The sequence below is a fragment of the Mycteria americana genome, chromosome 9 (assembly GCF_035582795.1).
Source record: "Mycteria americana isolate JAX WOST 10 ecotype Jacksonville Zoo and Gardens chromosome 9, USCA_MyAme_1.0, whole genome shotgun sequence".
Taxonomy (NCBI): Eukaryota; Metazoa; Chordata; class Aves; order Ciconiiformes; family Ciconiidae; genus Mycteria; species Mycteria americana.
In genome coordinates, this window is record NC_134373.1 from 26,645,123 (window position 1) to 26,672,899 (window position 27,777).

General features: G+C 68.2%; 1 protein-coding gene across 6 annotated transcripts in view; it reads left to right on the plus strand.

The window, feature by feature from the left end:
- Window positions 1-4,747: 4,747 nt before the first annotated feature.
- TNS1 (tensin 1) overlaps window positions 4,748-27,777 on the plus strand; it is a 66,987-nt gene continuing 43,957 nt past the window's right edge. For 4 of the 6 annotated variants that reach the window (XM_075512263.1, XM_075512264.1, XM_075512265.1 and 1 more), the window contains exons 1-5: window positions 4,748-4,812; window positions 8,146-8,260; window positions 9,473-9,510; window positions 25,031-25,069; window positions 27,210-27,251. In XM_075512263.1, coding sequence (XP_075368378.1) covers window positions 4,780-4,812; window positions 8,146-8,260; window positions 9,473-9,510; window positions 25,031-25,069; window positions 27,210-27,251 — 267 coding nt within the window. In that variant the 5' untranslated portion in view covers window positions 4,748-4,779. Of the gene's footprint in view, window positions 4,813-8,145; window positions 8,261-9,472; window positions 9,511-16,559; window positions 17,036-22,265; window positions 22,350-25,030; window positions 25,070-27,209; window positions 27,252-27,777 lie in introns of those variants that run through there. The other 2 variants (XM_075512266.1, XM_075512267.1) reach the window with 2 other exon arrangements.

Below are 27,777 nucleotides of genomic sequence, written 5' to 3' on the forward strand. Positions count from 1 at the left end.
CTGCCCACCCCGTGCCCGGCACCCCGCACTCAGGACCCCGACACTGTGCCCCTGCCCTGTCCCTGCCCCAGCCAAGGGCGAGGGAGGGGATGCCGGGGGGCTGGGGGGGGAAGACGCCCGCCCCATCCTTGGCGCAGGTGCAATTCAATTAACGAGGCCTGGCCCTCGTTCAGCACAGCCAATAAAGCTAATGGCCCTGCACAGGCCTGGCTCTGCCCGGCGGGGGGGTCTGGGGTGTGGGGGCCATCTGCTAATTAAATGCGGGTGGGGGACTGTGGAGCCAGCAGTGATGTCATCTCCCTGGCACTCGGGGGGCGGGGGATGTACCCCGGCACCCCCTGCCCGCCAGCCCTCTGCCAGTCCCAGGGTGCCAAGCAGGGCTGTGGGGGACAGCCGTGAAGTGTGTGGCACCCCCCCAAACCCCCTACCCCCTGTGCCCCTCCCTGGCGGTGCCGCTCGTTAGGAGCCTTCCCGCAGCAAATGCAATTAGTGCCCCTGCCTGGCATGGCCGCTGCCCACGCCTGGCACTGCCAGCCGCCCCGCAGGGACGGGTCCTCGCCCGGCATCACCGTAGCATCATGGCGGCATCCAGGGGTGCTGCCGCCAGCCCCCCTTGGCACCACCCCAATGAGTCCAAGGGGGATGTGGGGTCCCCGGTGCAGCTGCAGGGTGGGGTGCCCCCCATCCACCTGCCCTGGGCAAGCCCTGTGGCGGGGTGGGGGTGCCTGGGGCCGTGTTGGGGTGTCCTGTGGCAAGGCGTTCCCCTGGGTAACTCTGTGCCCACAGCATGGTGCATCAGCCGGGCACTCTTTCAGAGAGGGGACCCCACTGGGGGGGGTCTGGGTGGGGGGTCCTGAATGTGTCCTCAGGATCCTGGGGAGGGACTTGGTGGGGTGCCAGGGGGGGCTGGCAGACGGGCAGGGAAGCCCCCCCATGTGCAGGCACTGCCAGTCAGGGCTTGGGGTAGACAAGGGGTGCCGGAGGGAAACTGAGGCAGGGTCGGGGGGGGCGGGAGGGGGGGAGGTCGCGGACTGAGTTGTGATCGAACCCAGGCGTCCGGGCTCCTCCACCCCCAAACCAGAGGGGGATGGAGGGGGCGGCACGGTTAGGGTCTGGCATCCACCCCAGGGGATGCCGTGCCCGGGGGGCAGGCGGGTGAGCCCGGGGGGTGCCGAACCCTGAGCCCTCGTGTGCAGGAGGAGGAGGAGGAGGAGGAGGAGGAGGCGGGGGAGCGTGGCGGAGCTGGCTCCCACCCAAGCACTGCAGGACATGGGCGGGCACGGTGCTCCCTGCCTGGCTGCCAGCGCGCAGGCGACGCTGGGGGACCGGCGGGGGGGATAGGGCCCGGTGGGACGCAGCCCCCTCGGCCCATCGCCGCACGGCCCCTTGCCCTCCGCTGGGCACCGCCTGGGCACCGCCCGGGCACCGGAGCTTGTTGCAACCGGGGGGGCACGGCTGGGTTTGGCCGCCCCCCCGAGTGTGTCCTGGGCAGGGGTCGGGCCCAGCACCCCCCCCCCCCGCCCCCAGCCGGGTGACCCCCGGGCAGGGGCACCATGACCCGGCTGAGCTGGTGCTTTGCCACCTTGGTTCGCTGGGGGAAGTCCCTGGTGTCCTGCCTCCTGCCCCTCCGCGCCTGCCGCCACCACCGCCGGGAGGTAAGCGGGCACCGCCGGGCACGGCGTTAGGGTTAGGGTCCGCAGGGGGGGCACGGAGGTGGGGCGGGCTCCGGGGGGTGCAGGGGGATGGGGGTACAGGCTGGCACTGGACCTGCCTGCTGCGGGCAGCGGGGGGTTAAACCGTGCATATGCATGCCAAGGTGCCGGGCATGTCCTTTGTCCCTCCTTGTGTCCCCCCCAGCGTGGCACTGTGACCCCCCCACCCTATAACCCGCACCCGCGGGCCCCTGCAGTGCCTGGCTGGAGGGGATCTGCTGTACAGCGCTTCATGCAAAGGGATCTGCTGGGATCCCTGTGTCCTTACAGAGCGAACGCGGAGGCGGGGGGTGTCCCTGCGTCCTTACAGCACCCACAATGGGGAGACCCTTGTGTCCGGCGTGAGGGGACCCCTGTGCCCATAAAGTGCCCAGCGTGGGGGATCCTTGTGCCCGTAAACACCTGGCACTGGGGAACTCTGTGCCCCCGTAAACACCTGGCACTGGGGAGCTCTGTGCCCATAAAGTGCTCAGTCTGTGTGGGATCCCTCTGCCCAAAAAAGTGCCCAGCAAGAGGGACCTCCGTGCCTGTAAGCACCCAGCGTGGGGCATCCCTGTGCCCATCAGCACCTGGTGTGTGTGGGATCCCTGTGCCAAAGGATTGACCCGCATGGGGGATCGCTGTGCCCATGCAGTGCCTGGCACAGAGACCCGTTCTGCTCTGCTGCCCGAGCTGGGGAAACTGAGGCAGGGAGGGGAGAGGCTGGTGGAGGGCGTGGGGCTCCCGCTGCACCACCCTCACTTGGTTCCTTAACCTTCGGGAAGCTGCCCCGTGCCCGGTGGGGTGGCACAGCCACTCTGGCTGCACCATGCCAGCAAAGCGGGTGCCAAAGCCACCGCTGGGCAATGCCTGGGGGAGTGTCACTGCAGGGTGGTGACAGGCCAGTATGTGCCTCCCAGGGACCCACCCTGGAGGAGGGAGAGGCCCCTAGCTGCTTGGGGACCCCAGCGCGTGCAGGGGATGCAGGACCGTGAGCTGCCAGGGACACGGGTGGGTGCTCAGGGCTGTGGGTGGGGGGGTGGCACCAGTGGGGTGTGGGGCAGCAGTTGTGCGGTCCCATGTCCATCCCTGTGTCTGTGTGTCCCTGATGTGGGTGCGAGAACAGGGACTCATGGGGTGTGTAACGCACACGTGTGTTCGTATGTGTATGTGTGTTCACAAGCGTGCAGATGGGACTGGGGCGAGAGTGGACTTCAGCTCGCATGAGTATGGGTGCATAGCATGTGGGGTGTGTATCCCTGCGTGGGTGCAGGTGTGGGCATGTGCCCACTGGTGGGGGGTGTGCATGCGTGTGCGTGCCCCCTAGCATGTGCGTGTGTGCTGGGTGCAGTAGCAGTGGGGCTTTACGCTGGTGTGAGCTGTTAGAGGGGTGTCCCCCAGACCTTCCTGTGCCCAGACAGGCACCCGTGCCCACCCACCATGCGTGACATGGGCCGTATGTGTGGTGTGCATGAGTGTGCCCCAGTGTGTACGCGGGGGGGGTGCTTGTGCAATGTCTGCGTGCACCCCGTGCACCCAAGGGCAGTGCGGGGACACCTCTGCTGGAAGCCGGTGTGGGGGGCTTGGGAACATGGTGACCCTGGGAAGGGGGATGCAGAGGACTCCTGCCAAGGCTGGCCCTGCACTGGGGGTACATGCCTGCACCAGTGGTACCCATGGGGGGGGGTTTCCTGGGTTAAATGCCCCCATCTGAGCCACCCCTGCTGAGAAAATGAGCCCTAAATGATGCTCACAGGCAGTCTCCCTGCAGCCACCCTGTCCTCGTCGCATGACCCTTGTCCCTGCCCTTCTGAGGGGCCCGGGCTTGTCATGGCAGTGAATGGGAGGGGGTGATTTATGGGGGGGTGGGGACACCCCTCTCCACTGGGGCTTTCATTTGTGGACAGTAACGAGGCTGATTAATGAGGGCTGTAATGATGGGGGGGGTGCATGGATGGGCGCTCCCTGCCTGCTTGGTGCTGTGAGCAGGATCGGGCCCCCCAGCCTCCCTCTGCCCCTGGGCCTGGCTGGCATGGGGAGGCGGGGGGTGCTGTCCCCATCTGTCCCCTGCCCCAGCTGGCACATCCCCACATCAGTACCTCTACCATAGGCTGGGTGGGCACAGCAGAGTGGTGGGGTGGAGGGTGGTGGGACAAGGATAATTTGGGGAGGGGGTGTGCCACTTTGGGGGATCAGATGCCACCCCAGAGCCTGGGAAGGGCAGCCCACCCCCCTCCCCCCCATCCCACCCTGCCCTTCCTCTCTGGGCTGGCAGCTGCACGGAGCGTACAGATGGGAAACTGAGGCACGGTGGGGCGGGCATTACAGTGCCCATGTCCCTGCCGTGCCCACGTCCCCGCCGTGCCCACGTCCCCATGACAGCCATGGCTCATCCCGCCAGCGTGTCCTTCCCCCCAGCACGTCCCCCCATCCTGACTCACACCCCCGTGGCCAGGGCCAGCTTGAGCACAAGTTTCCAGGCTGGAGCCAGAGTCACCGCTGGCGGGGGGGGGACAGTGTGCCGCCCGGCCGGCCCCCCCCAGGAGGGGCTGGGGCAGCCCCCTGCCAAATCCATCCCTGTCAGGGCCGCGGGCTGCCAAGCCCCTCTGCATCCTGGAGATTGTCCCCCCTCGCTATGGCCCCCCAGCTTGGCGCATGGATGTCCGCCGACCCCTCCCTGTCTCCCATGCCGGGACCACCCAGGGGACACGGTTGGGGATGGGGGGGGACACCCCGCTGCAGGACCCGCTGGCGGCCGGAGGAGGGATGGGGGTGCGGTGGGTGGCGGGTGCCCCCGGGCCAGCGGAGGAAATGGATCCCGAACGTGTGTGGGGGGAGAGGGGAGCCGGTGGGGCGTGGGAGAGGGGGGCCGGGACGAGCCACGGCCCCCACTTCGGCCTCCCCAGTCCCGCAGCCCCTCTGCTGGGGGGGTCCCGGGGTGCCGGTGGGCGTTGTGGGGTCGGGGGGGGCCTTGCCGCCCCCCTTCTCCCCCCGGCTGGAGGGGCGGCGTGGGGCCGGGGCGGGGCGGGCGGGCGGAGCGAGGGGGCCGGGGGGGCTCGGCCGGCCGCGGGGCCGCGCCGCGGGCAGCATGACCGGGCTCTGCCTCTCCTGCCTGCTCTGGGTACGGCCCGCCGCGCCCGCACCGGGGGGCACCGGGGGGGGGGAGCGGGACAGCAGCGCGGTGGGGCCCGGCGGCGGGGTCTCGGAGCGGGGCCGGTCCCGGGAGCGGGCGGTGGATGGGGGCTGGTTGCGGGGGGAGCGGGACGGAGCGGGGGCGTTTGGAGCGGGACGGGCGGACTGGGAGCGGGGGGAACCGGCGGTGCTGGACCGGGACCCAGCCGAGACCGGCAGGGACGGCCGGACACCGGGGCGGGGCTGGGGAGACCGGACCGGCGGCGGGGCCGGGAGGAGCCCCGGGGACCGGGGGGGAGCGAAGCGGGACCCAGCCCGGGAGCGCGGCGGCGGCGGGCAGCGGGCTGGGGGGTGCACGAAGGGGGGAGCGGGATGGGACGTGGGACAGGGACATGGGACTGTAGGGGGAGGTGTCTGTGGGGGGGTGTGGGGTTGGGGATGGGGAGGGTGGGGGGCTGATCCCCCACAGCCTGCGGCACTGGCCGGGGGCCCCCGCCATTCCCCGGGTCGGGGCTCTGCTGCCCCACTGGAAGGGAGGGAAACTGGGTAGGCTGGGGGGGATCCAGTTTGTGCTGGGGTTTGGGGCTCTGCCCCAACCCCCCTCAGTCACCAAAGCGAGCTGGGCTCCGGGGTGCAGTGGGGTGCAAAGTGCTGGGTGGGCCTGAGCCCACAGGGCTGGACCCAGGTGTCCCAGTGCCCCCCCCCCCCCCCCCGGCTTTGCAGCCTCAGGGGAACTGGGTGTCCCAGTTCACCCCCCGCTGCACCTCTCTGCAGTGCTGGGCAATGAACCCAGGCCTCCCAGCTCCTGATTAATCTGGCATCTCTCCCCAGTGCCTCTTCCAGCCCAGGACACCTGGGTCCCCTTCCAGCCTCCTTGGGTCTGCGTCTTGGGGGGTCCATGGCCAGGGGTGCCTGTGCCCCTCCCCAGGTGGCATCCCCAGGAGTCCCCCCAGCCCCCCTATGCATCCCCCCAGTAGCTCCTGGCCCTGGGGGTAGGGAAGCTAACTGGGATCCTGCCAGTATGGAGCTGGGACTGGGTTGTTTCGTGGGATGGGCTGGTTCCCCGGGTGGCGGGGTGGCACTGGGTGGGCAGGGTGCCCCCCAGCAGGAGGGAGGTGGGGGTGTAAAGCCAGGCGCTATGTCGGCAGCCCCCCAGCATGGGGATGGTTTTGGCAACGGGACAAGCAGAGGGGGCTCTGAGGGGTGGGAACAGGGAGGGGGGAGCTCTTTCCCTAGCGAGGATAATTGCCGTTAATGAAGCAGGCCCACGCTAACGTGTGGGGCCAGGGCAGGGTGGGGGGGTCTGTGGGTGGAAGACGCGTCGGCATCTCCGGGCATCCCGGCCAGGTCCCTGGGAGCGGGGGGCAAGGCCTCTTCCCGGGGCACCCTGCAGCAAAGATGCTGCTTTGCATATGCAAACGAGCTCATGGCATCGTTAGGCCTCGCTGTCACCCAGCAACTGCGGCGTGGGAGCCCCTGGCCTGGGGGAGCTTTTCCCACGGCTGCCAGATGGGTGACAACACGCCCGTGCACACGTGTGTACATGCGTGCATATACGCCCAGCCGTATGCGCCCCAGTCCCTCGTAGGGTGGCACAAGCACCGGGGGCTGCCGAGGGACCAGTGAGTGGCCCTGCGGGAGCAGGTGCCCTGGGAAGAGGGGCTTGCACACGCGTGTACAAACCCATGCGAGTGTGCACACGATTGCACGTGGACCTGCATGTGGGAACATGGAAATCTGCCCATGTGTCTGCTACTGCTGTGGCTGGTGGGGATGTGCACACTTGCACATGCTCGCACACTCGCACGCTCGCAGGCGTGCATACGCGTGCAGCACCCTGACACATGCGCCGCGTGTAGCACACGCAGCACCCTCACAGCCCCGGGGGTGTTTGCACGCGTGCAGGCGTGCGGTGCACACATGCGGCCCTTCTGCCTGTCCGTGTGTGCACTGGGGAAACTGAGGCAGGGAGGTTTTGGGGGGGGTACCCAGCACCCTGACACTTTGGCACCGCCCCCCTGGGTCTCTGGCGCGGTGCCAAGGCTGGAGGAGAGCGGGGCGCCCGGGAGGGGAGGGGGCGCCGGGCCTCTGCTTAATCTCATTAGTCTTGGCATGAAAAGGCGGATTTACGGGGGCTCACGTCTTCATCTGGCGGCGGGTGGGTGGGCAGGTCTGGTGCGCTGCCAGGGGGTGGCCCCCCCAAAAAACAGCCAGGGCGGGGGTCGGGAGGGGTGCTGGCTGCCTGCAGCTGTGCCAGGACACCGCCCCCCGCCCTCATCCCCCATGCGTGAGCACACACACACGCTTGCACGCTCACACCCCGGCTCCTGCACGTGTTCGGATCCATCCTGTGCTCACACTCGTGGCATCGGCCTCCCCCCGCCGTGGGCTGTACCAGGCAGGGGGGGCACGGCCGCTCACGCTCGGGGGGCACCGCACCCCCTCTACACCCCCGTGAGACACCCCAGCACACGCTGCCCGGCGTGCACCCCGAAACACAGCGTGACACTGAGACACCCCCCTGCACCGGCACCCTTCTGGCAGCACCTGCACGTACCGGGGCGTGCGCATGCGTGTTTGCACACATAGCTGTGTATTCACACACGTACGTGCAAACACATCCGTGCACGCACACGTTTGTCTGTGTGCATTCACATGCGCTCACACGCACACAGGTTTGCACACACATACGTGCTACGAGCATGCTCACCCCCCCCCCCCCGCACACTTGTGCCTGCACGCGTGCGCTCGTGGAAACGCTTGTGCACAGGCATGCGCGCTCGCAGGGGCACACGTGCGAAGGCACCGACGTGCAGGGAGACGCGCGTGCACACGCGTCTGTGCACACACACACACACACACACACACACACACAGAGGCATGTGCACGCACACGTGCTCAAACACGTGTGGACACACGTGCACGCAGGTGTGCATCTGCTCACGCATGTGCATGCATGGTGTGTACACGCGCGCGTGCACACGCGCGCGCGCATGGCCCTCCGGCGCGCACCGCCAGGGGGCGGCAGAGACTATTTAAAGGGGCCGCGGCAGCCCGGGGGAGGGGGGTGCACTGCCCCCTGCCCACCCGGGCACGGCCCTAGGTCCCCCCCACGCCGTGCCCACCGCCCCACGGCCCCGGCCCTGCCGCTGAGGACACGGCCCCGGGTGATGGGGTGCAGGGGGACACACATTTCTTCACATGGGGGGGGGGTGGGTGGAGGATGACCCCCTGCCCAGAGGGAAACTGAGGCAGGGCGGGGCTGAGTGCCCGGGTCGCCGTGCCACCTCATTCCCGCTGATGAAGCCCCGTGTCCCCCCAGCCCCAGGACCTGGAGGCCCCCCCAGCACACACCTTCAAGATGACGAGCTTCAAGAAGGTGAAGGCATGCGGGATCTGCCGGCAGGCCATCACGCGCCAGGGCAGCACCTGCCGAGGTGAGCTGGGGGCGCGGGCACGCGCGTGTGAAAGGGGGTGTGCCGGGGGGGGTCAGGACATCGGGGGACTGCATGTACAGCTGCGTGCACGAGGATGTGAAGGTGGGAATACGTGCCTGTGCCAAGCTGTGCGCACACGCGTGTGTGTGCGTGTGTTAGCGGGGGAGCCTGTGGGTGTGCGAGAGTTGCATGTGGTGCCTTTGCGGGTGGGAAAGTGGCTGGGAGGTGAGGGTGGCCCGTGGAGGCACTTGCACGTGTGCATGTGGCCGTATGTCAGCCGCATGCGCGTGCAGTGAGTGTGCAACTGTCGCCGCATGAGTGTGCACACGCGTGCAGGTCTGTGCCCACGGGTGAGTGCTCACGCCCTCTGCCGTGCTTGCTGCCCGTGGTGCCTGGTGGGACGCAGGCGGTGCCGCGGCCCCTCGCACGTGTGCGGTGCTGCCGAGCCCCGTGCGAGGGGCGGCAGGCGGAAACGCCGCTGGGCCGCGGGAACAATGACGCTTCCTGCGCCGCAGGAAATGGCCCCAAGGGGGGACAGGGCCTGGGGGGCGGCCGTGGCCAGGGCCACGCTGCATGGGGACCCTCGTGTCCCCTGAGGATGGGACATGTGGCTTTGCAGGGCTGCCCAGGCGGCGTGGCGGTGCCCTGTATAACTGCGTGTCCCCAGCAGCGGCAAACACACGCCCGCACTGACTGTGTGCCTGTGCCATCCTCCGCAAGGGCGCAGGCACGAGCGTGCAACAGCAGCGCGCGGGCAGGCGGGGGCACGGGCACCGGCAGCACCCCCGCGGTGCTCTTGTGCATGCCGGTGCACGTGCGAGGCCTCGTGAGACGTGCCCGTGCACGGCCTCCCTTCACGCCGTTAACCCCCGGGCACTGGGGTTTGCACGCGCGCACGCTCCCCAGCACGTTGGCACCAGGGGGGGACGGCTCACGCACGTGGGTGTGTGCCCGAGTGCCGCATGCGTGTGCGCGTGGTGCTGTGCTGTGCTGGTGCCACCCGGAGCGTGCATGCGCGTGTGCAAGGCACGGGCATCCATGTGCGCATGTGCACGCCCCAGCAGCCTGTGCCCGGTGCCAAGGTGCTCCGTGCCCCGCAGCGTGGGGTGCCACCCCCTGTCCTGCCCTGCACGTGGGGCACCCGCGGGCTGTCCCCTGGCAATGTCCCCTTTCCTGCCCGCTCTAACCCTCTCTCCCCTCTCCCTCCTGCAGGCTGCAAGCTCTCCTGCCACACCAAGTGCCAAGCCAAGGTAAGGCTGGCGCCCCGAGGCATGCCCGGCCCTGCCCGGGGGGGCACCGGGGACTTGGAGGGGGGATGCCACGGTCCATGCCAGCTGACCCCACTGGATGGGCACCCAGATGGGCGAGTGGCTGTGGGCTAGTCGTGGTGGTACTGGTGTCACCGGTATCCCCAGTGGGTGAGGCTGGCAGTGCCATCCTACTGCCTGGCCCCTGACGGCACGTGCCCATCCGGGTGTGGGGCTGGGTTTTGGGGTGCAGCCCTGCTCAGAGGGGGCTGGCAGGGATCTGTGCCCTGGCACCTGGAGTGGGGTGCCCTTTGCCAGGGTGGGTGCTGCTGCGCGTGGGTGCCATGCGCTGCGGCCGAGCGCTGCTGGCGGCACGCACGCAGGCTGGGCACCTCTCCTGATATCCAGCGCCGCCGGGGGCGGATCTCGCTGGCAGGAGGGAGCGGAGCCGAGGATGCCCCGTGGTGATGTCCGCCATCTGTCCGGCTGCCGCGCTGGCGGAGGGGGACCCTGTGGCAACCCAGGTTCTCCGGGGAGCTGGAGGTGGGCACGGCGCCCGCTGCTGCGCTGCCGGGGCAGGGGAGGCTGCGTGTTCCTGAATCCCTGGGGAGGCACGCGTGCCAGCCGGCTCTGTGGCTCGCATCTAGGGCTGGAAGAGGCTGGCACGCCCCGGGCGGGCAGCGTAGGCTGGGACATGCCCATGCCCGTGCCCGTGCCCGTGCCTGGCTGGGCAGGGAGGGAGAGGAAGGGCCGGGGGGGGGCCTCTGCCGGGGGCCGGGCACGCGTCAGGCTTCGCAGGGTGCTGCAGCGTGGGTGGCAGCATGGGACAGGCGCTGGGAGCAGCCCTGGCACCGAGCCCCGGCCGCGGTGTCGGAGGAGTTGGGGGCTGTGGGGGCACGCTGGGGACGTGCCTGGCACCCTGGGCCCTGAGTGGGCAGGGCAGAGGTGGCCGGGAGGCTCAGCGGGGCTGTGCCGCCCCAGGGACCCTGTGCCGCCCTGGGAAACCCTATGCCACCTTGGGGACTCTCTGCCATCCCAGGACCCTGTGCCACCCTGGGATCCCTGTGCCAAAGGCGCCTGGGGGCTGAGGCCAGAGGAGCTGGCTTTGCCTGGATGCCGGGGTGCCGTGGGGAGAGGCGAGGGGGGTGTGGGGTGAGGGGATGCCTGCAGTACGGCAGGCAGTGGCGGGGAGCATCTGCCAGTGGTTTCCAGGCAGGAGGGAGCATCGGGAAGCGCGTGTGTCTGGGTGTGTGCCCGGTGGGGATTCTCTGATGTCTGATACGGGGTTGTGCACCAAGAGGGGGGTCACACCAGGGTCCCAGCATCTGGGTAGCCTGTGTGCAGGGGCAGCCTGTGGCTCACTCCCACAGCCGGCTGCATTTCATTAGCCTCCGTCACCCTTCCCACGCTCGCTGGAAGCTGAAGCCCCCTCGGTGGGGCTGGCTAGCTGAGGGGTGTGCTGCTGGGGGGGGTGTGTGTGCATGGGGCCAGGGCCAGGGGCCTTCTGCAGAGCTCCTTTGGGCCAGCGCCCAGGGAGGGGCTCCTCCGGCCGGGCAAGCGGCCAGCTGACTCACACGCCGGCTTGTTATTGTAGGGTGTCCGGGGAGGACGCGTGTGGGGAGGGGGCTTGGCACAGAGCAGAAACGGCCCCTTGTCTACCTGAAGCCCCTCACGTTTAACCCCTGCACCCCCAGGATACTGGAGCGGGAAGATGGGCTCACCCCCCAAAGTTCTGGCAGCTGCACCACCCAACGCTTCCTCCTCCTGCCCTGGAGATGCTGCCGAGGTCCCAGTGTCCCCCCCTCTGGCGGCTCCTGGCCCTGGAGCCTGTCCCACCATGCTATTGGCAGCATCTTCCCCTTGGTCCCCATATTTACCCCCTTGGGACCTGCCCCGACCCCTTGTTCCGCCCCCCTGGCTGCCCCCCGGCTTGGCCGGCTCCCGGCCAGCAGCCTCCTTGCCCAGCTGGGGGGAATCCCCAGTTACAAACTCCAAATGGACTGGGTATGGTGGGAGAGGGGGAGAGGGGAGAGATAGGGGTGTGGGTAGGGGGGCTGGCGGGGTGTGAACAGTTGTACCGGGGGTGATGGGTGTGGGGTGCGAGGGGGTATCATGGGTGTGATGGGGATGCGGGGGGGGGGGGGGGGCACGGGGGTTTATGTGGGGACACCAGGGAGGTTTTGGGGTGCTGGTGAGTGCCACGTCCCAGAGGAGGCAGTGAGCAGGCAGAGCTGTGCCAGGGCAGGCAGGACCTGCGCCCCGGCAGTGACCTGCACCCCTTGAGGTCCCCCCTGCCCAAGGGACAGTGGAGGGGACAGCAATGGGACCTATGCCCTGTGGTGGCAGCGATGCTGGCCGGGTGCCCAGGGCCTGTGGGTGGCTCTGGGGGGGCCGGGGAAGCCGCATACACATCAGCTGGGAAGCACGACGCCGTTCCCATGCCCATGTAAGGCCCTTCTTGCGCCCGGCCCCTCCGTCGGGGATTTTTCCTTGCTTAGCAAGCCTCTCTCCCTCCCTCCGAGGGGGACAGATGGACAGATGGACACTGGTGTGTATCCGACACTCCTAGCCTGCCCTCTCCCTCCCTCCCCACACTGAAACTGCCTACCCAGAGCAGGGGGGTGTAGCTTCCTTTGAAAAGTGGGGAAACTGAGTCACAGAGCCCTGCCCAGGGGCAGCCGGAGGTGGGGTACATGGCATGGGGTGCAGTGCTTTCCGTGGCAGTGGTCAGGCGTGGGTGAGCCCGTGTGTTGGCATGTGCCGGTCATGGCACAGCCAGAAACTGGTGGTGACACTGCCCTCCCGGCCAGGATGGAGGGAGGAGCCCGGGGATGCTCCAGGCAGTGGGGCCACGCAGGCATGTCCCGAATCATGGAGCAAGGGAGGTGCTGGGGGCGTCCCTGTCCCCTGGGATGCGCTCGCTCTGACTGGGGCTGGATTTTGCCATGATGCTGCTTGGAGAGGCTGAGAAAAAACGGGGGACGATGCTTCTCCCTGTGGCGGGAGCCGGCCTGGTGACGGCTGGTTTGGCTGGGGGACGGGGAGAGCTGCAGCATTTGGCTGCTGAATCGGCTGGCGATTGCCGGCGGGTGGTTCTGGGAAGTGGCGGCTGTGCCAGCCCCTGGGCCTGGCGGGTCTCCAGCCTGCCCCGCTTGCCCCGTGCCACCCCAGAGCCCACAGGTCCTGGGGGAGCGGGGGTGCCAGGCTGTGCCAAGAGGGGAAACTGAGGCACGGCACATAGCGTGGGGCTGAGGCGTCTGGGGGCTGCCTTGTCCCCCGGTGTCTCCCCCTGGGGAGCTGACAGCAGGTGCTGGAGCCGTGCCGGCCTGCTGGGCCATGTGTGTGAGTATGTGTGTGTCCGTGCATGTGAACATGTGTGTGTGAGCGTGCATGCGTGTGCCCAAACACGAGTGTGTTTGCACGATCATGTGTGTGCACGCATGTGTATGCTCGCAGATGCGTGCATGTACGTGTGAGCCTGCAGGGGAATGCATGTGCCTGCAAGAACATCCATCCGCGTGCACAAGTGTGCTCGCACACGGGCGGGTGGTCACACGCGTGTGCTCCCAGCTCAGTGCCATCCATCCCCGCTGGCCTTGAGCCAGGCCCGCCTTGTTTTTCGAGTGCCCCCCTGCGATGGGACTCTGGCGGGGGGTGTTTGTCCATCATTAAACCGGGGGCTGGAGCGGGGCCAGGGCTGGGCACCGAGGCGCGTCCTGGCCAGAGCAATCGCTCCCAGTGCCCGCGGCGCCGACGGGCCCTTGGCAGCGGGGGGACGCAGTGGGACCCATGCTGGGGAGCGTGGTGCCGGCGAAGGGGACGTGGGCCTCCTGCCCTCAGCTGGTGCTGGGGACCCCCTCCCCTGCAAAGCAAGTCAGATCCAGGAGGGGAAACTGAGGCAGGGAGCGGTCGGACCCTTCTGGGCAGGCTTGACTCATGGTGATGGGCACCCCGCAGCCGTGTGGTGGCTGGGGGCTCCGGGCAGTGCTGGGGTGCACGGCCAGGCTGTGCATCGCGGGCTGCCTGTGGCTGTGCCAGGAACGGTGGCCGCAGGGAGGGGACATCCACGTCCCAGCTGCGGCAGGCTTGTGCTAGGGGACATGTGGCTGTCCTGTCCCCGCTCACTGCCCCAGCCACTCTGCCCTGCTGCGTCCTCCCTGCACAGCGGAGGGGATGGCGTGCCGGTCACACGGGGAGCTGCCTGTCCTGTCCCTGTCCCCGATGCCCTGTTAAAAGCCAGCCCTCCAGGGCTTTGGGACAGCTAATTAGCAACACCCCTGGTCTCCACAACAGAGCAGGCGGCGGGGGGGGAAGGGGGGGGAATGCCGCAGGAATGTGTCCTTGGCCCTGGCACGGGCCCAGCCGGGGTAGCGGGATGGGGGGCTGCGGGGGTCAGCCCTGCCCCGGTGCCGTGCCAGGTCGTGTTTGCGCAGTGGGTCGTGGAGGGGGTTCTGGGTTTTTTTTCGTCCTTCTTTCCTTTTTCCCCTTCTTTACGTCACCACCCAAATATTCGGCCTCTCTCAGCTCCGGCGGGGGGGTGAGGGGGTGTCGGATTGGCTGCTCGGAGGAGCTGGGGCCCTTCTCTGCACCCTCCGGGTGCTGCTGGGTGCAGGGAGGGCGAGCAGGGGAGCGGGGATGCTGAGACCGCCCACTCTCACTGCACTGGTGAGCGCTGGCGGGGGCTGGCCTGGGAGGTGTCAGCCGAGGCAGCGGGGACCACCGGCCTCCCTCCTTGGGGGCTCCCAGGGCCGGATCCAGCCCCCCAGGGCCCTGCAGTGGTGGGAGGCAGGGTCCAGGCTGGACAGGGGCTCCCGCGGGGGGTCTCTGCCTCCTTTCCCATCGATTTTGTCCCTTCCCGGGCCACTTTGCATCCCCCATGGCCACTCCTCCTGGGACCTGCCCTGGGAAGGGCGCTGGGTCCCCGGGGACCCCCAGCACCCTCTGAAGGGTGGCACTGACCCCAAACCAGCCAAAAGGTCTGGCTGAAGAAGGGGCTGTACAGACCCCGTGCTGGGGCTTCATCTCCTCCCTGCGTGCTTTCACCTCTGGAGATGACCCCCCCTGGTGCCTGGTCCCTGGGTCCCCCTTTTTCCGCTGGGATCTGGGGTGGTGATGCTCAAGGATGCTTGTTTTGGGTCACGGAGGAGCTGGTTCAGGTGGGGGCTGGTTTCTCTGGGGGTGCTGGGGTGACCCCGTGGGGCGCAGGGGCCACCAGAGACACTCAGCTGACCGCCGGACTTGCTCCCACTGGTGCTTTGGCCCCCATGGCTCCAGGAGGTATTTGGTGGCTGGAGTTCAGGGACGTTGTCAGGACTTCTCTGGCCGTGTCCTGCGAAGGGGATGCGTCATCTCCCCAGGGGACAGCTCCCGTCACCTCCCCGGGGATGGGGACGTGCTGTCAGTGCCCTTTGCTCACCCACTCGCTTCCATCCTGCTTGGCCGCTGATACGTTCCCATCTGTCCCCGGCTCTTCTGCTGCTGCTGTTTCCCAGGGTCCGGGAGCTGTCCCATGGCCACCTCCCGAGGAGCTGGGGCTGGGGGGGTCCATGCAGAGGTCTGTGCCGGAGCTGAGCCAGGGTCTGTGCCTGGCTCCCCTGGTGCAGGGCGTTCATTGCCCCTCCATCCCAGTCACATCGCTCCCCTTTTTTTGGGATGCCTGCTTTTGGGGTGCTGTGGTGCTGGGGGGGCTTGTTTGGGGGTGCCAGTGGATCCTGGCGGGGGGGTTTTGTCCCCAGAGCAGTGGCTGTTGGGGTCCGGCCCCATGCCCTTGGGTGCCGGGGAGGGCAGTGGGACTGGTGCTTTCTTGGGAAGGGGGTGAGGAGGTGCCTCCTGGGGACATTTGGGCTCTGGCACTTTGTCCTCGGCAGCGGGAAGGGTCTGCCAGTGCCTCTCAGTGCTCTCATCCCACAGCACCGTCCGGCTGCTGGGGAAACTGAGGCATGGAGGGGCTGGGCAGGATCTGCTGGAGTGGGATTGCACTCACAGGGGTGATGCATCTTATGGGAGTCTTGGAGGAGGGCAGAGGGAGAGCCCCTCGCCACCAACACCTCCCTGGTGACTTTTGGGGGGGTGGCAAGGCAGGAGGGGTCCCCGGGGTCCTGCCCCATGCTGGCAGAGCCAGCCCTGGCCTTTTGGCTGAGCCTTCGGCGTGAGGACGGAAATGCAAACAGGAACGGGGAGGCGTTGGGTGAGAAAATGTCAACAGCGCTGGGCCGGGTGCCTGGTTCGCCGCCTCCCCGGCTGGCTCGCTGCTCTGTGGGGCACTTCTGGGCGGGCTCCCCCCGGCCCGCACCGCTGGGGGCTTCCCCCCTTTGCTCCAGGGTCTCCTGGCACTGAATGCTTGCTCGAGCAGCAGGGCTGGGCTGCCCCAAGGGTGGCCGGGGAGAGCAGGGCTCCATCCATTGCCACACAGAGCCCCCGAGGAAGAGGAGGAAGGGAGATGGGAGGAAGGCGAGGGGGATGCTGGGCACACCCCAGGTTTGGGACAGGCGAGCGGGGACTGGCGTGGCTCCATGTGCCGATGGACAGCTGGGGCTTTTCCAGCATTTCGGCTTTGCTTTTTAATTAGGGGGTGGGCTGGTAAATTTTCACATCCCCCCAACACCGGGGGTGCGGGGCACCCAAGGGACATTAGTCGGGCACCCTGTCCTGTGCGCGGCAGGGGGGGACCAAGTCGTGCCAGGGGGTGCCAGGCAGAAAAGGCCCCAAGCAGGGCCCCACACCCCCGTCCCTGCCACCCCCCCGCCAAGGGCACGGGGACGCGGGTGGCGTCACGCGGGGCGATAAGGCCCCGACCCCGCTGCGCCCCGCCGCCCGCTGTGGCCCCTCGGCACGGGGTGCGAGGCGCTTTGCAGGGGGAGGCGGCGGAGGTGTGGGAGGGTATTTTTTGTGGGGGGGGCTCTGGCCACTGGCCGGCACCCCTCGCCCAGGGCCAGCTGCCCGAGCTGGGCTCCCGGTTGCCTTTAAGGGCGTTTTTGGGGGAGGCGAGGGGAGCGGAGCGGGGCTGGACTTGGAGCGCGCCGTGCAGCTGGGGAGAGAGGGAAGAGGAGAAGAAAGAGGGAGAAGGAGCGAGAGGAGGGAGGGGAGCAGTGGAAAAAGCCACCCGGGACCCCCTTCCTCCCCAGGGCCGGGGCCGGCGCCCCCGGGCTCCCCAGCCCCGGCCGCCCCGGGGGTGCGGAGGGGAGCGGGGGGCCGGCGGGACCCCCCTGCGCCCCTCCATCGCCGGGGTCCCGCTTGCGGGAAGCGAAACCCTTCGGCTCTCCCCCTCCTTCCCTCCCCTCCCTCCTCCCTCCCTCCTTCCTTCCTTCCTTCTCCAGGCTTGGCCCGGGGAGGGAGGGGGGCTCTGCCTGCGCTCTGCCTTCACGCGTGCCCGCCCGGGCGACGCCGGGCTCCCGCCTGCCCCCCCGGCCCCTCCGGCCGCCCCCCGGCCGCCCCCCGCGCCCCCCGGGCCAGGTGAGGCTGCGCTGCCGTCCCTTTCGGATGTAGGCAGGCGAGACCCCGGATGGATTTCGGGAGCGTCATGAACCAGGTACGGGCGGGCGGCGAGGGTGCGGGGGTCCCCGGCCCCCCCGGGGGGGTGTGCTGCGGGGGGCGGCATCTCTTCAGGGGGCGGGGGCCACGCATGACATCCGAGCGGTGATGGGGTGGTGCGTGGGTGGGAGGGTGCTGACCCCCCGTGCTGGGGGGTCCCCAGTTGTCGGTCCCCAGAGGGGGTCTCGGGGTGCGGGGGGGGCTTGGCGGGGGCAAGGCGGTGCTCGCAGGGAGGAGGATTTGGGGAGGGGGTGAGGGCCGGTTTGCTGCCGGCTGGGAGCTGCGGGCGGCTGGGGGGGGGGGGGTCGTGCCCCCCGTGCCCACCTCCCCACCTCGCGGGGTGCCCCGGAGGGGGACACACAGGCGCTGGGGTTTGCGTCCCCTCCGCAGCGCGGAGGGACCTGTCCCTGGGGAGCGAGGGCTGCGCGGGAAAGCGGGGTCCTCCCCCGGCACCCCGCTCCCACCCCGCGGCCGGGTGGGCGATGCCGGGCGGGTGCCTGTCACCCCGGGGGAGGGGGACACGGGAGGGGCAGCCCCTGGGCTGGACGCCCTGGCAGCCCACGGGTTAACCCCCCTCCCCGGTCCCGCCGCGGGACCGTCAATGGTTAAACCCCGGGTTAATGAGTGGCGAGGAGCCCGGCAGCCCCGGCGGGTGCCAGCCCCCCCCCGGCCCGGCCCGGGCAGGGACCCCCGGCCCCTCGGCGCCGCCGGGCCCGCAGAGGGTTAAATCCGGCAGGGCAGGTCCCGGCGCAGATGTTTTTGGGCTGTGCTCCTGGGAGAGGAAACGGCCGAGCGAGGCATCAGCCCTCTTGGTTTTAAGGGGAAAACAAGAAAAAAAGAGAACTGCTCCATTCCCGGGGCGCCTGATCCCGCTCGGCATCGGGGTCAGCCCCCGGTGCGGGACCGCTGACCCCGGTGTGGGTGCTGGGGGGCAGCTGGCAGGTCCTCATGGAGGGTGCTGGGGTGGCATCTGCTGCGTGACGAGTTTGGGGGTGCTGGGGGGCACCCAGGCGGGCGCCGCTTGTCCCTACAGCGTGGTGGCACTGGGAGGGCTGCACGTGTCCCGCCTGGAGTCTGAAGCCATCCCTGGGGGTGACAGCCCCGGGTCGGGAGAAGACGAGCCCCCAGCCCACGCCCTCTCTAACGAAGCATCTCCGTTAGCGATCCCGCTGGCCCCTCTTTCAGGAAGGGCAGGGCTGCTGCCACCCTGGGTAGGGCGCTGTGCCTTGGGGCTGTGCCCCTCTGCGTGTCCCCCTTTTGGGGTCCCGAGCCGAGAGGTCTGTTTGCACCCTGACTTGTTCGGGGGGGGGGCTGCCGGAGCAGAGCTGTGCCCTGCCCTGGGCCACCCTCCTGCTTGCTTTGCCGCTGCCTGGCCTCGTGCAGCCCATCCCCGGGGCGTCCCGTCACCGCGCCGGCAGCCCCCGATCAGCACCGGAGCCGCCCCGCTGGGTGTTGGGGCGCAGGGAGAAGAGCAGCCCCACGGCACGGCCCCTGGGCAGCGCGGAGCGGCTCTGTCTCTCTTCCCCCTCCTGTTCCCACCCCCCCGACACTGTAGAGGGGGGACACCAGTTTTGGGGGTGCTGCTCAGCGGGTCAGCTTCACTGCAGCGTATTCAGCTCCGTCCCGTGGGGTGGGGACACAGCGCTGGCCCCAGGCTCCGTCTGCTTGGGGCTTTCCCCATGAGGGGCGCCCCCGGGCTCGGTGCTGGGAGGCATAGACCCCCTGGGGCAGCCAGGGCTAATTTGGGCACCTTGACCACCCCTTGAGGTGGGTCACAGCCCCATGGGCACTGGCAGGTGCCTCTGATGCCATGGGGCAGCCCCAAACCTGCAGTGGGGCCTCTATGCCTGGGGATGAGGCTTGCCTGGTGCTCCACCAGCATGGCAGAGGGGATCTGTGGGGCAGAGGGGATCTGTGGGGCAGAGGGGATCTGTGGGGCAGGGTCCCACACAGGGCTCACGATGGGGCACAGGCAGCCAACCTGCTGCTTATGGGGCCGTGCGCTGGCCAATCCCACGAGAGTACCCGTGCTCCGACCAATCCCATGTCAGAATCCATGTGTTGACCAGTCCCATGCGAGAATCTGTGCGCTGACCAATCCCCTGCTGGAATCACTGCTCTGACCAATCCCGCATGAGAATCAGTGCTCTGACCAATCCCATGTCAGAATCCATGTGTTGACCAATCCCGTGTGAGAATCTGTGTGCTGACTAATCCCACCTAAGAATCCATGCACTGCCCAATCCCAGGTGAGAATCCATGCACTGACCAATCCCAGGTGAGAATCCAGTTGCTGCCCAATCCCGTGTAAGGATCCATGCACTGACCAGTCCCGTTAAGAACCTGGGTGCGGACCAGTGCTGGTGAGCCCCTGCGGCAGGCTGTGTCCCAGCCCATCCCAGGGGGACTCTGCTCCCCGCCGGTCCCTGCCACGGGACTCCCACTGGTGGGTTTGGGGCCCGGGGGTTGATGAGGGGCCGGGGGGACCCCCGTGCTCTTGGGGCAGCTGGGTGCAGGGGATGGTGGCCCCGTGCTCTCCCTTGGGGCAGGCTGGGTGCAGGGGATAGTGGCCCCGTGCTCTCCCTTGGGGCAGCTGGGTGCAGGGGACAGTGGCCCCGTGCTCTCCCTTGGGGCAAGCTGGGTGCAGGGGACAGTGGCCCCGTGCTCTTTGGGCAGGCTGGGTGCAGGGGACAGTGGCCCCATGCTCTCCCTTGGGGCAGGCTGGGTGCAGGGGACAGTGGCCCCGTGCTCTCCCTTGGGGCAGCTGGGTGCAGGGGACAGTGGCCCCGTGCCTTCTCTTGGGGCAGGCTGCTTGTGGGGTCCCCATGGGACTGGGGAGAGGGGTGTCCCTGCAGCGGGGTGGCTGCACCCATGGGTGGGTGCCGGCAGCAGGGCATGGCTGGGGCTGTGGGGCCGGTGCCAGGCAGGCACTGGCCTGTGGGGCCGATCCAGACCTGCTGCCTGCAGATGTTGCCTTTTTAGGCACTGGAGCACAGCACATCCCTGCCTGTGGCCGGCCCCGTGCCGAGCCAGTGCCCACTGGTAGAGCGGGGCTGGCCCCTGTCCTGCGCATGCGGAGGCACCTCTGTCCCCCTCCTGACCCCCAAAACCCCCTTTTCCCCCCAAATGGGCCCGGGGATGCTACCTTCTCCCCCTTCCCCTAGTCGGCACTTGGCAACCCTGGGGCCGATTGCTCAAATCGCCCCGGAGCTGGGACCTGCCCTTATTTGGGTTGAAACCAGGGCTATTTTGGTGCTGCTGCCTCCATCGCAACCCCTTGGAACTTCCCTGTGCGTTGCCTTCCCCGTCCCATCCCGTCTCCCTGTGCCGGGGCTGCTGGCCTGGCCGGCCGCGGGCTGCTGGGGGCTGTGCCGTGGTGGCTGTGCCGTGGGTCCCGGGCTGTGTTGGGGTGCCAGTGGTGGTCCCCGGGGCTGTGGCGGGGTGGAGTGTCTGGTGTCCCCTGCGGTATCTCAGCCACGACCTGCAGGGCTGGGCGCACCGGGTGACCTCTGTCCTGGCCCTGCTGCCGCCTTCCTGGCGGGGATGGGCCACGGGGCGGCTCCCTGGGGACGTACGGGGGGAAGACAGAGGGGATGGGGTCCGTCCCGGCTTGGGGGACATCGCTGGCACGGTGGTGGCTCTTTTCTGTGCAGTACCCTCCTTGGGTACCACCGGCATCTCTTGGGCAATGCAGGGGCAGGGCAGCCCGGTGGCCTTTGCCCTGGCACGGGCGCTGCCAGGCATCCCGGCACAGAGGGGACGGCACGGTGACAGTCCCTGGCCCAGCTGCAGGGTGGGCCGGGGATGCTTGGAGGGAAGCCTGGGAGCGGCGAGACCTCCGTGCCCCGGCGTCGGCCCAGCCTGACTCACCTCGAGCCGCTGGCCAAGCCGCTCCCCGGCCCTTCGGCGCAGCCGCCGGTTACCCCCACCCGAGGGGAGAAAGCCCAAAAGCAGCAGAGCCCCTGAGCGCTGGTGGGGGCAGAGAGGGGCTGCGTGGTGCCGGGGTGCTGCCCCCTTCCCGGGACCCCCGTGCCAGGGGCCAGGGCTCTGTGCGGCCGCCCCGTGCCTCGCACACCGGGGCTGTGCCGGGCAGGGTGGAGCTGGGGCGAGGGGGGAGCGGGCGCGGATGGAAACATGCCGTCCTCCCGCCGAGGACTTGTTGCATAAACAGGAGATTTGCCAGAGCTGCGAGAAATGTGAGGGCAGGAGCAGGCAGCACGTGGTGTGGGCAGGGGGACGTGACCCCTGTGCAGGGCAGTGGGGTGGCCGGAGGGGCACTTTCTGAGTCCCTTATGGCTGGCAGGGGGGAAAGATGCTGTGGCTGGTCCCGCCAGGAAGGGGGGAACAGGGGTGCTGGAGAGGGGGAAACCTTCCCTGATGTCCCCAACTTGGTGGCCCCAACCTGTCCCCTTAAAGTGCCTTCTGCAGTGCCCACACTGCGGCTAAGAGGGGGTTCAGCAGGGCTTGGTGGCTGTGGCAGGGCTGGAGGGGCTGGCGAGCAGGGGCTGGGGGGTTGCTGTGGCCCGTGGCTGTCCCTGGGACCCCCCTTGCCTGGGGCAGGGTCTCGGGGTGAACAGACAGCCGTGGGGTGCATGGGGAGGTGATGCGCAGCCCAGCTGGGACGTGGGTGACACAAAGCTCATGTGACCTTGCTAGGGAGGAAGAGGTCCCTCATGGGGTGACGTGGGACGCTGATCCAGCCACCGAGTCACCATCCTCTTTGGCAACCGCGTTTCCAGCCCGCAGGGTGGTTTGGGCAGGGGACCCCCTTCCTAGGGGCTGGAGGGAGTAGGGTGCCTTGCTCCCCTCTTTTGGGGTCCACATCCCTTCTGGGTAGGGAGGCTGTGCCTGCCTGATGCTGGCTTGCTGTGGGGGGGGTCTGGGATGCTGGGGGAGCCGCTTTTGGCTCCAGCCGCACCAGCCGGGCTGGCTTGCCGGTGTCTCAGTGCCTGGCTGCGGGAAGCGGCTCTGGTGTGCCGGGGTCTGCACGAGGGCCGCGTTGGCTGGCACTGCGGCTGCTCCCGGCATCGCAAGGGTCAGCAGCGGCCCGGATATCGGCTGGCTCGGGAATGTTTATCGGAGCTCCTGGGGAAGGGAAAAACAAAACCCGCCACCCAAAGGAAGGGATATGCGTCAGAGATGGGCCTGCATCGCCCACCGGCAGCTGGGCGGGCCGTGCTGCGGGCCGTGGGCCAGCGCTCGCCCGGCTCCGGCAGCCCAGCCGGAGGGACCTCTGCGCTCCCCCAGCCCGCCCCGTGTCCAGTGCTGCACTGACCCAGCCCGCTCCCGAATCGCAGGGCCCCTCCGTGGAGGTTTGTCTCCCCCCAGCCCTGCTGGCATCCCGCGGGCTGGGGCTGCAACCCACGGGGATGCTCCGGCTGGAGCGGGAACCGACGATGCCCCCGGGCACCTCCGCGGCTGCAGGGGTTATTTTGCTGAGGGAGGAGGAGGAGGGAGAGGAGGGATTTGGGAGGGAGGGAGATACGAGCGGTGGTTGCAGCATGGAGAAGGCTCTAGGGTGTCTCATCACGGGCTACGTGGTGGATGTCCGCATCCCTCCAGCCTCGCTCGGTGCTTGTGAGCCGGTGCCAAAGTCCCGGCGGGGATCTGGGGTGCAGAGGCCGGTCCCCGAGCTGCAGCCGATGGGGTTTGGTGGAGGAGGGCTCCCACGGGCTGCTCTGCCCTGGGGCGGTGTGACCAGGGGCTGCCCGGGGTTTGCTGGCCAGGTGTTTACTTCTGGGCTCGGACACCTCGAGGGTATCGAGCTTCTTTAGGTACGGTGACAGCTGGCTATGAGCGAGCGAGCCCATCGCTGCTCTCCAGGGGAAGGCTGCAGGGTGTGCCCAACCCTTTACGAGACATCAGAGAACCCGCACCGCTCGTGGTCGTGGGGCCTCGTTTGCTGGGAAACTGATTTTGCTGCTTGACAAAACCCGGGACTCAACGCATTGGCTCGTGGGATGTGGCTGCTGGGAGGGATGGGGGCTGCGACATGGGGGGCCGGGCGAGCGGGGGGCCATGGGGGGCTGGCGGGGTGGGCGGCAGCCCTGCTGCGCCTCGTTCCTCGCATTCCTGGGCAGGGCGGCCGGGCGGCGGGGTCGCAGCGGCGGGGGCCGGGCAGCAGGAATGCAAACACCGGTGGGGGGGAGAAGAAAGGCCGCTGTGTCTGCAGCAGCAAGGCGAAGCCCAGAATGGGGGTGTGCAGGTCCCCCCGCCTTTCCCACCCCTCCCTGCACCGGGGGATGCAGGGGTCCCTGGGGATGGAGGTGGCAGCGGTCCTGGGGGTTCCCGCGGTCCTGGAGGTTTTCGTGGTCCTGTGTGGGGTGACGCTCTCACCAGTCCCGTGGGGCAGAGGGATGCTCCTGCATGCCTGGGTCAGGAGCTCGGCTTCCCTAGGGAGGGGTCTGCTGCCTGGGGCAGGGTCTTCCCCCCTCTCCTTGAACCCGGGGCATGTTTGAGCCAAACTTGAGAGAGGGATGGATGCTGAAAACAGCGTTACGTTCCTGCGGTCCTCGTAAAACTGCCTTTCTGGGATGAGAGAGTGCCATACAGCCCGGGTTGGTGTCCCCTGTGGATGGGAGGAGCGGTGTCGGGTGAGCACAAGCCCATATTAGACATCGGAGAATCTACTAGGGCAGGGAAATACAACCATGGGCACCCCAGTTTTCTCCCTTCTCCAGCCGAAGGAGCGTTTGTAACCTGCAAACCGCCTGGTGCCGACAGCAGAGGAGGGGTGGGCACGGACCCTACCTGTCCGTGGGACCACCGTGTCCCATGGCGGGGGAGCTGTGCATCTCCCCCGTCACCGGCTTCGGGAGCTGGGGCTGGGCGGGGGCCGGGGGCCCTTGGTCGAGCATCCTGGGGGGAAGAGCGCGGCGGTGTGCGGGGCACGGTGCGGGACGCAGGGCGGCCCTTGCCGGCCCCATCCGCGGCGGCTCGCTGCCGGAGAACATTCCAGGGAGGCTGGCGCAGGGCCAGCGCCGCGGGGCAGGGAAAGGGGCCTTTTATGGAAGCGTTTCTGCATTAGAATAAAATCATAATAATAATGCGCAGGGGAAGGGAGCAGGAGGAGAAACAACCCCTGAAGAAAACAAGGAGGCGGGATGGGAACGGCCCGTGGCCGGGAAGGGGGCAGGCGCTGGGCATCGCCCTGCGAGGACCGGGATGGGGTGGGATCTGGGTGCTCCGACTGGGGTGCTTGGGGCAAATCCTGCTTTTTATGGCCCAGGGCAGGGGAGGCTGAGTGGGAGTGCTGCCGCGGTGGGGGACCAGCCCCTGGGTGGTGTTTGACATGTTGGCTCGATGCTGGGACCGGGCAGGGGATGGCTGGCTGGGGGTCACCGTTCCTGGGGGACACACGAGGGGGTTCGGAGGGGACGAAGTGTCCCAGATCATACCCACCCACTACCGCCGGCATCTCTGGGCCGATGCGGGGCTGGGGCGGCCGTTCCCGCTGCCCCTGGCACCGACAAACAAGGCGCTGCCTCTCCCACCCTGGTGTGCCGCTGCTTCCGAAGGACTGGGGTGCACGCAAAACCCAAGGTTAATTGTCAGTAATTGCCGCTGGTAATTAAGGTAACAATAGCTGGGCTGTTCAGCTGGCGGCTGCAGGAGCGCTCACGAGGCCGGGCTGGGGTTTGTTCCAGGAGCTGCTCTTGGCATCAGGCAGCCGCCCCGTGCCGTGCCCTGCCCCGCCGTGCCCACCCGGGGCTGGGGCTGCCCGGGCTCCCTGGCCGAGGACCAATGGCACCGCTGCCGTGGCCATGAGCCCGCTCCTGTTAGCAGGGAGCCCAGCCTCGACCTCGGGATGCTGCCTGCGCTCCTGTCCGGGGCGGCAGGGCCACGGGCCACGGGTGCCCCTGCCACCGCCTTGGGCGGGCGCTGGGTTTGCTCAGGGTGGAGGGTGGATGCTGCAGCCCAGCCCCTTCCCATGCCCCATGCTGGGCTGGGGGCTGCGGGGACTAATCCTGGCCTTCTTTCTGCTTCCTTGCAGGCTGTGACCCCCTGCTCCCCCGCTGTCAACTATGAGCCGGTAAGTGAGCCCCCTGCGAGCCGTGGGTGGCAGGCAGGGCTCTGGGGACTCTGGGTGGGACGGGACACCCTGTTCTGCGCTAGGCATGGGGCTTTCTCTGCCTGAGGGCTTCAGGGTGTGCATCCCCCACCCCCAAAGCCACAGGGGTCCTGTGCTGGGCACCCCCCTATTTCTGTGCTGTACGCCCCAGCATTGCTGGCTGCAGGGCATCCCACGTCTGAGCAGCACGAGTTGGGGCAGCCCAGCCATCACGGGACTCCTGGAGCTGGAGCTTTTGGGGAAGAGGGGCTTGCGGGATTGCTGGGAGGGACAGGCAGATGGGACGTGACCAGCCTGGGCTCTGGGGTCCCCCGGCGCCGAGGGCCTCCCCTCCCTGGCCAGAGCCGGGGCGGTTTCTTGCGCGCCCGGAGATGGCTCTACCAGATGTGCCTTTGGCTCAGGGCGCCCAAGGCCGTGCATTTGCAGCCCTTGTTATTGTCACCCCCTTCTTTTGTCCCTCCTGGGGACCTTTCATGAGCAGCCGGGGCCAGGGTGACAGACAGCCCTTCCCACCCCGTCCTCTCCGGACAGCTGGGCGCCCCACCTCCGTTCACCCCGTCCTGGGGAGGACAGGCGCAGGGGCGCTGGGCGGGCAGCCGTGCTCCCTCGCCACGCTGCTCCGGGTCGTGGCAGGGCTCTGGGGATGGCAGGGCGCTGGGATGGTGCTGGGAGCAGGGCCGTGCCCGGAGCAGAGGTTTGGGAAGCGTGGCATGGCAGTGCCCACCAGGCAGCATCTTGCCGGCAGAGCAGCCCCCCTGCCCCGTCCCCAGCCCAGCCGTGCCCGTCATGGCGGGCAGAGCGGGCACGTGGCGGTGGGGAGGCCGGCATTGCTTGGAGCCGGCACGGCCGCCGTTCTTTCTCGCTCCGGACATGTGCCAAGGCTTGCCGGGGCAGGCGCCGGGGAGAGGAGGCCCTGGCAGGGTTTCAGCTCCGGGCTCAGCAGCCTGGCAGTGCCGGGGTGGCCGTGCCCCACACAGGGCCCTGGGCTGGGCACCCCATAGCTGGGCAGGGGTCTCGCCCGAAAAGTGGGTTTAGGGGATGGCCCCCTGCAAGCTCATGAAGGCAGCATATGAGCTCAAGCGAGCGAGGGGATGGGGAGGGAGCAGAGCGTGCTGCCCGCCCCGGGGCCCCGCGGTGGTTATCTGCCCCGCGTTTAATCTCTGCCTGCACCCCCCCACCCCTGCCCGCCTCCTCGGGCACTTATCACCAGCAAAAACATGTTGGCTTCGAGCTGGGACCGTTACTGCGGCTTCGGGAGGAAATCGAAAGAGGTTTGCCCCATCCCATGGCTGGAAATGGCAGCCCCAGCCCCGCTGTCAGGAGTGGAGCAGCCTGGTCTTGGGGGTCCCTCTGGTCCCAAGACCCCCGTGAGCCACCCAGCTGGGTCCCTTTGCTGTGCCACCCCCAGGCACCCCAACCAGCTGTCCCCAGGCAGAGAGGTCTGTCCCCTGCTCCCTCTATTTGGGGTCTGGACACTCTCCCCCACCCCGGGAAGCTAATTCCTGTCCCCAGCCCCATTTCAGAGCTCTCCGTGGACTCCAGTGGCATGTCACCAAATTTGCCCCCTTTTTTTGAGCATCTTGGACCCTGCGGGACTGAGGTTATCTTGGGGATCTGGGCTTGTCGGTGGCTGGTGGCCAGGCTGGGCGTGGGGCTGTGCTGGGCTCGCCCCGTTGTTTACCTCCTGGCTGTGGGGTCTGATCATGGAGGATCCGGATGGGATCCCGGAGATGTGGGGGGCACTGGGTGCCCACCACAGAGCGGGCGCAGGGTTCGGCCGAGCACTCTCCATCCATGACAGCGGTCCAGTGCGGGGGGCGGCTGCCGGGAGGCAGGATGGCAGTGCCCTCGGTACCCGAGCATCGCCCCGGCTCTGTGCTTGGGTTTCGAGGGATTCCCGACCTTTAGGAAGAGCGGACACGTTGGCGGGCAGGGAAGGAAGTGGGACCGCGGCACATTTCCTAGGAAGGGCCAGAAATAGCCAAGGGGGAACTTTTGACCCTGGCCCCTGCTCCGTGTGCGTGTCTCTCTCTCAATCTCTCTCTCCTCTCTCGCTTGCTTTTTTCTCACCCTCCTCTTCCTCCTGCGTGCCTGCCTGCAGCCATCCCCTGGGGAGAGCATCATGAAGCGGGTAGACACCCTGGTAAGTGCTACCAGTCGCGGAGGCTGATCTCTGCCTTGAGACCTCCGGGGAGGTCACTTGTGCCTGTCCCATTGCCGCAAGCTCCTCCTGCAGCCAAAATCCCTCAGCCCGGGATGTCCCCGTGGTCCCCCAACATCCCTGGGACCCCCCAGCTCTCCCTCCCTGCCAGCCAAGGTGATGATGGCCATGGCAAAGGCCAAGCGAGGTGCCCAGGGTCGGTGGCAGAGGCAGTGGTGGAGCCCAGCGGAGGGGAGGCCGGGGCTTTTGCCGCAAAGCCGTCTTTCCTGTCTCGGAGCTGGGGATATGTTATTTAATCTGCGGACATGAAATTGCTAAGACAGTGTAGACAAATGCACTGCCAAAGTCAACGCGGATGGCTTCCCCCTGCCCACAGCCAGCTTGCCGGCCTCCCTGCACGCCAGGGCTGGGACCCGAAGGATGGAGGCAGAGTGGTTCCCACGAGGAAGAGGGTGAAAGCCTTCGTCACCTGCGAGCCAGCTTTGCCCCGTCCCTTTGGTTGTCCAGG